The sequence below is a fragment of the Dinoponera quadriceps genome, unplaced genomic scaffold (assembly GCF_001313825.1).
Source record: "Dinoponera quadriceps isolate SergipeBrazil2010 unplaced genomic scaffold, ASM131382v1 scaffold589, whole genome shotgun sequence".
Classification (NCBI taxonomy): Eukaryota; Metazoa; Arthropoda; class Insecta; order Hymenoptera; family Formicidae; genus Dinoponera; species Dinoponera quadriceps.
In genome coordinates, this window is record NW_014554985.1 from 563697 (window position 1) to 575695 (window position 11999).

The 11999-nt window shown below is 41.5% G+C and overlaps 1 protein-coding gene across 4 annotated transcripts in view; it reads right to left on the reverse strand.

Annotated features, from left to right (window-relative positions):
* Positions 1-1015: 1015 nt before the first annotated feature.
* Positions 1016-11999, reverse strand: part of LOC106742778 (orphan steroid hormone receptor 2) — a 17509-nt gene continuing 6525 nt past the window's right edge. Inside the window, exons 2-10 of one of the 4 annotated variants that reach the window (XM_014616037.1) lie at positions 5922-6053; positions 4766-4870; positions 4487-4642; positions 4138-4402; positions 3795-4042; positions 3509-3705; positions 3044-3321; positions 2666-2944; positions 1016-2593 (exon numbers count right to left, since the gene is read on the reverse strand). In XM_014616037.1, coding sequence (XP_014471523.1) covers positions 2685-2944; positions 3044-3321; positions 3509-3705; positions 3795-4042; positions 4138-4402; positions 4487-4642; positions 4766-4870; positions 5922-6053 — 1641 coding nt within the window. In that variant the 3' untranslated portion in view covers positions 1016-2593; positions 2666-2684. Of the gene's footprint in view, positions 2945-3043; positions 3322-3508; positions 3706-3794; positions 4043-4137; positions 4403-4486; positions 4643-4765; positions 4871-5921; positions 6054-11540; positions 11631-11999 lie in introns of those variants that run through there. The other 3 variants (XM_014616038.1, XM_014616036.1, XM_014616039.1) reach the window with 3 other exon arrangements.

Consider the following 11999-nt stretch of genomic DNA (forward strand, 5'->3'; position numbering starts at 1 on the left):
TATTTTTTATCGTAAATATATGTTATTTCGCGATGAATTTAAATATGCGTGTTGTTTGTATACATACGTATGTACATATTATTCTCAGACTAATGAAATTGCGTCCAACGAATTTCCTCAGGTATCTCCGATATTTTATCTATATATCGTAACTTACATAACAATAATTACAAAACTGTTAACGTCCATATAAATATCTTTCTCTTATGTAGGCACGTTCTTAATTGTATGTACAGTTCTCTCCGTGATACGTCCGCGAAATATCATATTCCGATGTATTGTCCCGTTGAGAATATAGCCCGAAATTTAAAAAAATGTTACCGCGGCCATTATTTACCTTACATTCAATGATACGCAGGCATTCGAAACGCATAAAGCACCTAAATCTTAAAACGGCCTTAAGAATTCGATCAGATTGTTACACGTGCGAATATATTTAAAATTAAACTAATTAAGATCGAGTTCTCCGGAAGCGTCGGCTGCATTATCAATGAAACCATCGACCACTTCAGCAACAAATACATCTAAAGTTGTCGAACCGTACATCGACTATTAATAACTATTACTTTAATAATTACATTAATAATATACCATTATCAATATTGTGAAGTAGTACTTCAAAATACCTTTCAAAATATTTTAAACCTCTGATATAGTATTATATATCATTATTTAATATTGTTCTATCATATTACATTAGACTGCACCATTCGTATAAGGTGAATAATTTTTACTCGAAAAATTATCTACGCATTTGAACAATTTATGTAATTTTCAAAATTCAACATGTCTTTCTGGAAAAAAAAGGAAAAAGATTTAGTTATTATATGACGAAAAATAAAAGAGAATAACGGTTTGAAAGTTTCACGCGAAATGATAAAAATACCAACTGAGCAGCCTCGCATTTCAATGTTTTACTTCCTATCAATACTGTATTAATAATTACTTATTTGACAAGATTTTAAACGTAATATTTCTAACGTAAACTTAACGCAGCTAATATTTTCATGATTTGTTATAATTGATAAGCCGATTGGACATATTTAACTAGAAAATAATATTATCTTACGTTTCCAGAACCATTAAATACGTACGAAGTGTACAGTTACGTTTATAATTATTACAATTATTAAGATGCTTAATTACAACGGACAATAAAATATGAAATTTACATTCAGTTAAGTAACTCATGTACAAACTGTGACACTTGCTTACTAAACTACGTTAAGTATCCACGCGCTCATATCTCTTACAAAAAATATACTTTTTATTGTCCTTTTCGAACGAGCAACAGCTAATAGATACGCAAAAAACTTTGATTTGTATATCAGAAGCAAAAATATGATCGTAACTTTTTCTTTATGTTTTATATTGTATAGGAAATTGGAATCACGCGCGTTACTCATTTGTTGAATTTTCTTGCAAATAAGTAACGCTAATTTGTTCAGATATAATTGATATCACGCGTCTCCAATCACTTCTTACTAATAAAATAAAACGAAGAAATTTTTTCTTCCGCATAAAGAACGGTCTAATCTAGACCAATCTAACGATTTTCAGATAAGAACTCTATTTGGCTGCTAACAACAATATAGATAATAGATTATAAACATATTATATATATATATATATATATATATACTGTCTCCCACGTATTCTGTTTTTCCCATAAGTAATATACGCCGATATAAAAAGGAGAAATTTTCCTGTGAGATTGTATCATACATTAGTAGTATAAATACTACGATACTTTTTTTTTACTTTCGAAATAATATACTACAAGTTCTACGTAGAGATCAATTAACGAAGCTCATTTTCCAAAGAAGATATTGTGCATTTGTGATCACCTAGACATTTAAAATGCAACAGAAAGCATTTGCCGCGTTTTTATTTATAACCGCGCATATATACGTATAAATATTACAACGTCGATACTCCCTGATTGTTACGTCACAGGTTGCCCACTTCGATGAGCACAATGTTATTTAAGCTCTAACTCGTTGAAATTACAACTGTATACGTTACTTCTCTTTTTCAAGGTAAACTCAACAAGGTATCCGCGTGTCAAGCTATTCCTCTACGAAAGTTTTACGCAATATCCGTTTACTATATAAATAAGGAAATTGTTGGATACCGGGGCGATTATTATTATAAACAATCAGTTGGCTGTAGCGGAGCACACCTAACAATACGTGTATATACAATTGATCTGAACTTACGCGCGTTTTAGTTGAACAGGATAACCACTTTCACGATCACAATATATGCGTATAATTTTTCATTTTGTGTAAAAATACTTTTCGAATATGTAAAGAAAGAAAGTTGATTTTGATTTCTCACATGTCTTTTGCACTTTCGTTGTATAAAGTCATTGGCGGGATCCCAGCCGCCCCGGCATCGCCGTAACACAACGATCGTTCTCGGCATCTCGAAGATGAAGAAGACACGACTGCGATTTACAGTTGTAGCTTGAACCGTCCAGTTTCGACGTTTAAGGATCGACGTCTGTCTTCTATCTTCGAAAATCCGTCTTCGCGTCCCACGTGACGCCAGAGGTGTTGGAATCTTTCCAACGCATTCAAGGCATCTGACACTTACGCATACATCACGACGTATGTAACATCACGTAATCAACGATGCAACATCCTGCAAGGTCACGACTTACATTGCACTGACAGTATTCGTCACCCCATGTGACTTTCCGGTTCGGGTTTGTAATCCGACATGGTAAGGATATAAGGCACGACGCTAGCGACGCTTACTCGGCCGATGAGACCTGCGAAAAAGAGATCTTCCAAGATCCTAGGGTTAATCGAGCGAAGAGGCGCTAGCCTCAGGAGAAGACGAGGTAATCTATCGGAGCCGACACGTTGCTGCAATTCTGTCCACGCCGCGTCTTGCAGCATTTCGACCTTCCTACGCCAGAGACCTGCTAGCATATTGTCTGAAAAAGGGGAAGAGAGCGGAATAGGTATCTTCGTCACTTGAATGCATCGGACATACGTACGTTGTCTCTTTTTGTTTCTGTGCAATATTTACATACCAGGGCTAAAAAGTGTTAGAGCCTTGAGGTACGCATATTCCACGGAATCGACCTGCAGCTTGTGCAGGGAATTCACGCAATCCTGCAGCCTGCATATGTGTTCCGTGAGAGACTTCACTTTGCTAGCAGTGATCTTTTCCTGCGCTATACTAGCTTGCAAGTGATTGATAATCGACGTTAAGATACTAGGAAGAGACAACGTGTACGCGCACTGTGCGAGGCCCAATGTAAATAATTGCCCCCAGGAGCTTCGCACTAGAGCTGTTTGAATTTCAGGTCTACGGTATAAAATATACATTAAGTATACACATGTTTCTTTTCTTTTGCATAAAATATATATATATATATATATATAAATCTATCGCTTTGGCACAATATATCGCTGTTTGATCATCGATGTGAATGTAATTGCGTTTACGTGAATTGCGACACGCGCAAGCAAAAAGTTCATCCGTTAATACTCACTGCAAGGTTTGGAAGGCCGGAATTCCTCGTGCCCAGTGCACAGATAAAAATAACAGCCTAGCCGCGCTCTCGCAAATATAATGAATAGATAAATACGCAGGTGCCGGGCTAGGCGGCCTCAATTCGAACAACGTGTGTCGCTCGGAGATTAATTGGCCGGTCCATTCTTCCTCCGGCTCGCTCGAGCCGTTCACAGTCTGCGAGCAACAATCGTCACGGCACATTAAGGATCTCAACTTGCATGGAGGATAAATGCGAAAGTGTAAGATAATAATCGCCGACTTACGTCACCGATGAGCTTAGCCATGCTGTCCAACGCATGAGAAATGAGCACGCGTTCGCGCGCTAAGGTCAAGGCGTCGCTGAGATCGCTGTCGCTGCTTTGGTCTTCCATGCTGGGGCTCTCAGGTTGCTCCCAAGCCGGAGGTGTCTCCGGCACAGGTTGCTGCGGTTCCGGCTTCACTCTGGCGCTACGATTGCCCACTTTCGTGCCGGTCGCGTCACCCAGTACGGGTTTCCTTTCGTGTTGAACAGCTGCAACAGCCGCGACAGACACGTTACTCGCGATTATCGTATCCGCATGGAGGAGCTTGTCTCTCGCGAAAACGCAACACCCGGCGTCAACTCACAGTCGCTTCTCATGCCCATCGCCAGACACTTCTGAAGCCTACAATACTGACAGCGATTTCTATGGTGCTTAGTAACCTCGCAACTTTTGCTACCTCTGCATTGGTAGCCCAGCTGCTTGCGAATGCTGCGCTTGAAGAAGCCCTTGCAGCCTTCGCAGCTGATGGCACCGTAGTGCCTGCCGCTGGCTCTATCCCCACAGACTACGCACAGTTCTAAGGAGAGTCCTAAGCCTAACGAGCCGCGCACGTCTCTCGCTAGCTTCACCTGCGCAGAAGAAGCAGAGAATGTCATTCGAGAGTGCGTGAAAACGACAATTAAGAGATCGAGCGATTAGGGGGAGGTACTCACTTCGACGTCGACATTATTTAAATGCTCCATGCCGGAGTGTAAATGGACCATTCCCGTATGATGGCTCAAACTGCGGAAATCCCTTCCTATCTTGTGCTCTATCTTGTCGTCGTGCAAATTGTCGACGTGATTATTTTGATCTCTATCTAGGTCTCTCTGTAAAGATAAACGACCAGCGCTTAATCGAGCGTGAACCATCAAATCCTATTAGGGAGAAATAATCGATCAATTTCAGAGGCGGCATGAAGGTGTACACTTCGGCAGGACTTTCGAAATTACCATGGCGGGATGATGCCCTATATTATGAAAATTCCTCCCCAGCTTCTCGGGTTTCTCGTCGTGCAGGTTTTCGACGCGATCGGCCGGATCAACGTCCATGTCTCTCTGCAAAAAGAAATCGCAATTTCGAAATTATTCGTAGCGCACGCGATAATCGGTTTCATCGCTAGATTGTTAATCTTGATATTGTTAATCAACATGTTATTAAATCATAATATTGTTTCAGTTTTTAAATTAAATATAATTAAAATATTGTTGCTTAATTCTAATGCTAATATATTGTTTCGATACGGTAACTGATCTTTCAAATTTTTAATTATATCTCCTTGAATATAAATATATAATTAAAATTATACGTTTTTTATCGCTTCTGCGATAGCACCAAATATCTCTTTTCTTTCTATATATTTTATTCTTTATTATTCTTTGCGCCCAATAAATTATATATATATAGAGTATCCCAGACCAATTTCGGAATAAACTTCATGAATGCATAAAACGGATTGAAGTGAACAAAAAAGTCCTCTATGCATTTTGCAACACGCAAAATTTTGAGTTATTCGTTATTTAAAATGGTCATATATAAAGGTTTTTTTTTTTAGTTTCTTTAGTAATAACTTAAAAATTTGCATGTTATGTGCCAAATGACACAGATTTTTTTGTCCAGAATGGCTTAATTTATAAGTATATGACAGTTATTGTATCTAGCGACAAACGTCAGTTTGTCTTGAACTTTGAATCTCTCGAACCTTGAACCTATCACTAGGTACAACAGCTATCATATGTTTGTAGATTAGACCATTCTGAATAAAAAAGTCCTTTACCATTTTGCAAATGATTTGCAAATTTTTTAGCTGTTCACTAAAAAAGCTCCTGTATACGACTATTTTCAATAATTGATAATTCGAAGTTTTGCGTAATATTTGCAAAATGGTAAAGATAGGACTTTTTTGTTCACTTTAATCCGTTCTATGCTCTCACTTGCCTATGTGATGTAGAATGCCCTCTCTCTCTGCGTGCGTGCGTGCGTGTGTGTGAACAGAGAGAGAGAGAGAGAGAGAGAGAGAGAGAGAGAGAGAGAGAGAGAGATGTAATTATTATTATTATTCCTGGGATACAATTAACGCGATAAAGACAAGAAAATCCGGCGACAAACCTCAGTATCAACGTCCACGTGATCATGATGATGGGACAGGCTACGAAAGTCCATTCCGACCTTGCGATCCGCGTCCTTTTCATTCATGCTATCGTGATCGCGTTGTTCTCTGTGGTCCCTGTCCATCTCTCTCTGCAAAACGGATCGACGCCTCCGTTAGATGCGCGCGATGCACAGTTTTCCAAGTGTGAGAGATATACACTCCCGTGCCGATCTCATAATACGCGCGTTACCGTTCCGTTAAAACAGCGACGGCATTATTACGAGCCGAGCGTAAACGGACGGGCCGGCGGCTCTCCTTTTAACGCGTGTTAAACAAGCATTAACAATTTTCAGCCGGATATTGCGATCCTCAAATAGTCGGCTTGAAGTGCGCCGCTCGCGCTGATTCGTACATTCTTGTAACGCGCGCTGCACGATATCATTACGCGGAGCGCGCGTCCGAAGACGGATTCGAAGTTCGTGAGCGTGAAAGAAGAAATCAGCGATCTCTCCCCGATAAAAGATATCGCCCGTAGATTCGCTCGAACGTCACGTCCCCGCACTGGAGCGCAATTTCAAGATACGACCACGCGACGGGCGCGGTGAGAAACGGGCATACGAGTGCCGGGGGGACAGAAAAGATCGGGAGACATTAACGACGAATAACGCAAGAAGTAAACGACTGGCGTATATTGCCGCGGAATATAACATACAAATATTGAACACGCGACGATATCGATTGTTTACAACCGTAGAGGTTCGATAAAATCCGCGAGATCTTTCCTCACGCGATGAAACACGCCGCGGGTGATCCTCACCGATATACACGCGAAAAAAATACTGGAATCAAGCGAGTAGTATCAGACTTTCAGCCTTTTAAATCAAGTCATATTTTTATCAATTTAAATATATTTTGATAGCTTGCAGATACTTATTTAAACGCAGTAATATCTTAATGTGTAAATGAATCATTGAATGTAAGTGTAAAATAATTCTCAATTTAAAAGAGCAAGGAAAGAAGTGAATATCAATTTAAGACTCATATTCTCACTTATAAGCAAGAATATTTAATCTTATCTGATAAAACTTGCTTACACGAAGAAATTCTATATAGTTCCATTAAAAATATTGGGAGTACAAATTAGTTCGGTCCGTTTTCAAAAGATGGCTCTGGCTGTTATTAATGTTTCATAGTGACAGCTGATTTCGGTGGTTTCAGAGAGATTAGACATCTGTCAATAATATTCAGTTTATATCGCTTTGAGTTTCATACAAAACCCCTGTTTTTTACTGTGTTGAATATGTCAAATTTTGTGTTAACTAAGCAGCATTTGCGGGAGGTTTTAGTTTTCTGCTTTAATTGGAAGAAAAGTGCAGCTGAAGCGCACCGAATGCTTGTAGAAGTTTATGATGACAATGCTCCAACTGATAAATCATGTAGGGAATGGTTTCGACGTTTCAAAAATGGTGATTTCAGTGTTGAAAACAAGCCTCGCTCTAGACAGCCAAAAAAATTCGAAGACAAAGAATTGGAGGCATTACTCAACGAAGATCCGAATCAAACGCAAGAGGAGCTTGCAGAATCATTGGGAGTTACGCAACAAGCAGTTTCCGTACGATTGAAATCCATGGGAATGATTCACAAGCAAGGCAATTAGGTGCCTTATGAACTGACGCTCGGTCTCATGTCACAAAAGTCGTAAAAAATTATTTGGAAACGCTCAAGTGGGATATTTTACCGCACCCGCCGTATTCGCTGGACATTGCTCCTTCTGATTACTGGTTGTTCCGACGGATGCAGCACGATTTGGCAGGTTCACTTCTTTCGCAGAAATTGAAAATTGGCTCCTAACTTGGATCGCCTCAAAAGACGAGACATTTTTTTCGAAATGGAATTCGAAAATTGCCTGAGAGGTGGGAAAAAGTAGTAGCCAGCGATGAACAATAATTTGATTAATCTGTTCATTCATTTTGTTCTGAAATAAATGCATTTTTGATCACAAAAAAACGGACCCGACGGGTACTAATTTGTACTCCCAATATATTCTTGTTATTCGAGAATAATTTTTATGAGTTGAGAGGGGAAAATATGGGATAAAAAACAATATTTTCAAACTAAGAATTATATCAGTTTAAACTGACGTAGTCATCAATGTTTTTTCGAACCTCGTCAACTGTTTTAAAATGCATATTCGCCAGGTGATGTTGAAGCGACCGAAATAGGTGATAATCAGACGAAGCTAGATCTAGCGAATAAGCCGCATGAGGAAGAATTTTTCAGCCTAATGTATAGATGAGATTCTTCGTCCCTTTTGCGACATGTGATCGCGCGTTATTGTGCAACAAAATCATCTGCCTAGTTCCATTGCCGGTAAAAGGTCTTTTTACAAGTTTTATGGGTCACAGCACCTTCACCCAAAGCGGAACAAATCATTTCGGTAGACTAAGCAATTTTTATTCAACTGGAGAAAAGCATTTTTATTCAACTGGAACGCAAAAAGGATGTAGTGCCTCAGATGCTCCTTTTCGGACGACATCGCGATAATTATTGTTTTTTTGAGGTTATGTCGGCAAGATCGTAAACTGTTATAGTGCTTCTTACAGCTTAAGGTTGGCACTTTCAAATCACTATAGGGCGGGAAAAAAATTTAAATTTGAAACAGTTACAAAACCAGTTACCAGAGTTACAAGACGTTAAATGTAAAGGCATCGAATTAATTTGGACATCCAATATTTCTTCATGTAAACAAGTTGTATCTTCACATAAGATTACTCATATATGAGAGTATGAGTCTTGAATTGAAACTACTTTTTCTCCGTAAATATTTATTAGAACTATGTAGTATATCTTTTCTATTAAAGAAACGTAGTGGTTTTAAATTTCGATTTTTCTGTTCAGCTTGTATATAAATATTTTCTAAATATACAAATTTTGATTTTTTCAACGTTATAAATTTAACACTTGCCACTACTGTTCTAACATATATAAGTAAATGTTTCATTATACGAAGAAAATATCATATATTATGTACAGTCAATTATATATCTACTTCTAGTAAATATTTACCAAGTTATTGGAGTAACCATTTTACTTGGATCAAGTAAATATCACTCGAACGGCAGTACTTTTTCAGTGCACGCGGCCGAGAGACGCAAAGCGAACCTAATCAGGTCCGAATTTAAATGCACGCGATAATTCACGAGTCACTGCGCCACGTAGCCCGCGGGGAAGTGCAGTATCCCGACAATCGATCCGACACCGAGCCCTCGTTCTCGAGGTCTGATGCACCCATCCCGCCGAGAAAAAAAGGAGAGAGAAAGAGAGATAGAAAGACGGACAGAAAGAAAGAGAAAAGAGGAGAGACAGAGCGAAAGAGAGACGATTGCGCGGTCCAAAGTGCTCGAAGAACTAAGCGCAGGGGCGCGGGATAAAAATGTAAACTGGAGCATTTGCTGGCCGTCCCCACCTGCCGGGAGAAACTCCTCGTCCCTCGGTCCCGCTGCCCGCCCCGTCCCCCCGTCCCCGTTTTAAGAGGTGAAAGAGATGGTCCCGAGTTTCTCGGTTCGTAGGTTGCTACGCGGTTAGGTAGGTAGGTGCATGCCGATGCCCGGCGTCGCGCTACGCTGCGCCGCTCCGACCACTGTCATAGAGCGGTCCATTTCCATACGTCCGTAACTCGAGCCGCGCGAGACGAAAAGCGCGGCTCCGCGATATCTCGCTCGGTGTGAGCCTCGGGGACGATTCGCAAGTTTTCGTTAGCGAACGTACGAATCGCGGCCAATTTCCTCGCGATCTCGATTCACGATTCCCTCGCACTCGCAACGTTCATCGTAATTGCGAGTTCGTACAGCGTGTGGCATCCGCGGACAGAGACACATTTGGGCGCACATTGGTCAAATTGACAGTGTCTTGAACGAGCTCACGGGAAATTTCGGCGGTATTTTGAAGCACCCGCACTGGGGGGAAAAGAATAAGCTCCCGCAGTCGAAAACTAAGTCTGGTAATTAAACAAATGAAACTGGTAACTAAATTTCATTTCTTTATCATATAAATAGCTGATTATTAGCTGTGGGGGCTAGTTTTTGACTGTGGAAGCTAATTTCTTTTTCCGTGTTCATACTCAAGTAAATATTTGATAAGGAGTGTACCTTTTATTTTCAGTATATCACATTCAAATAATATTTATATTAACCTAAGTAAAATAGTTACTTCAACATTCCTTAGCAAATATTTACTTAAATGTAACACTTTTTTCCTTCGGTGTATGGCACTTAGCAATTCGTTCGTCCCGCGGTTACGAGTATATACAATCGATACAACACGCGAATTTATTTCTTCCTATCTCTTCGATACGCTCGAGAGACAACTTATTTCGAAATCAAATATACTCGATGAGCTTCCCACAAATTTCAATGTTCTCCGGTTACCCCAAGACTCGTCGTCGCTCACTGCCCACCGATTCCGAACGTCTCAGGTGCTCGATATATGCAGGTCGCACGTTTCTTGTCAATTCTCGGGGAGCACCCACTGTGACCTCGAAACATACAGCTATAGTTTTAAGGTTTCGAAAAAAACCGGTTTTTTGCCCTATCTTTTCCGTGGATTTCTTTCGTTTTTGTCCCGATGTTACGAAACTTCGTTTAAAAAACTTCACCTGCGTCCAATTAAAACTCGCCGCGTTAATTTTTTTTTCCGTAAAGAAGATAAGAAATTAAAGAGAGGTCTGCAAACAAAATGGAGAAAGAAACGATTTTTTACAACTTTGAAACATATACAGAAAAAAACATTAGTCTTAAATTAAAATAGATATTCTCATATATAAGCAAGAATACTATAATATTCTTAGAAGATTTTTAGTTTTGAATTAAGTTCAATTAATACAACAATTCAATTAAATTCAATGAAATCAATGCTAAGAATTTTCTGAGACTAATTTTGTTCAGTGTACACATAAGGATATCGTTTATCGCGGTAGATAGAGTCGGCGTACGTTCGCGTCGCAGGGTCAAGCTGGGAAAACGGCGATCGGTTTCCCGAATCGAAGCGTCGCCTAGGCGATAGCGGCGAACTGCACATAGCGCGAATAAACGTGATAAGCCGCATGGCTGCGACGCTCGGCCGGCTCGAAAGCAGAAAATCGAACGGCAGAAACGAAAAAAAGAAAAAAGGGCAGACTCACGCGTGCATGCTCTCGCTCGCTCGCTCGCTCGCAAGGAAAACGTGGGCAGTGGTCGTACCTGTCGAAAGCGCGAAAGGTCAGCGCGAGAGTTGAAAGTGTACACGCAGAAGAAGGCGCGCGCGCGCGACTGCCTTTCTCGCCGAAAAGGAGAAGAAAAGCCCCGCGGCTCGAATTCACCCCGCGAATTCGGAACGCGGCAAAGCGGCCGCACCGGTCACAGCTGTGACCCGCGCCGAAGGAGCTCGCGTGAGACTTCCGCGACTTGGCGGAATCTGAGGCGGAGTTATCGCGCCCGAAAATGTTGCCGAATGTTGACCGAAACGTTCTACAAACGACCTTATATCGACACCGAATACGCTCTCTCTGTGGTCGAAACTGTAGGAGCGCGCGCGCGCGCGCGCACACACACACACACACACACATATATATAAACACAGAGAAGCAGCACACGACGTACTGACGACATAAGGTCAACCGAAAGCCAACAGCCGGTCGCTCCAGCTCGGACAGACTCCTCGGAAGCTCTCCGGCGGGCGATTCACTTTCGATTCCGCCGAGGACTCGGCGGAGACTCGCAAAACTCCACGAGCGAGCAAAACTCAGCGGAGCGCGCGCTTGCGCGCAAAGTTCGAGGACGGAATGCACGGTACGCTACCTGTTGTGCGTCGGGTCGGTCGCTCGTTCGTTCGACCGACCGACCGAGCGAACGGGCGCAGACGGCTGCCTTCAGGTGTACGTCGCTCACGAGCGCGCACGGGTCACGTATCTCGGCGACCACGACGACGAAAATACGCCGACCGGTTGAAAAGGAGGAAAAAGAACACTCGACCAGCCAGGAGAAGCCACTCGTGCCGACGCGATCGCGAGACGCGTCCAGACGCGCCGGAGCGTCGTCGCGTTCTCGTGGCTCGCGACG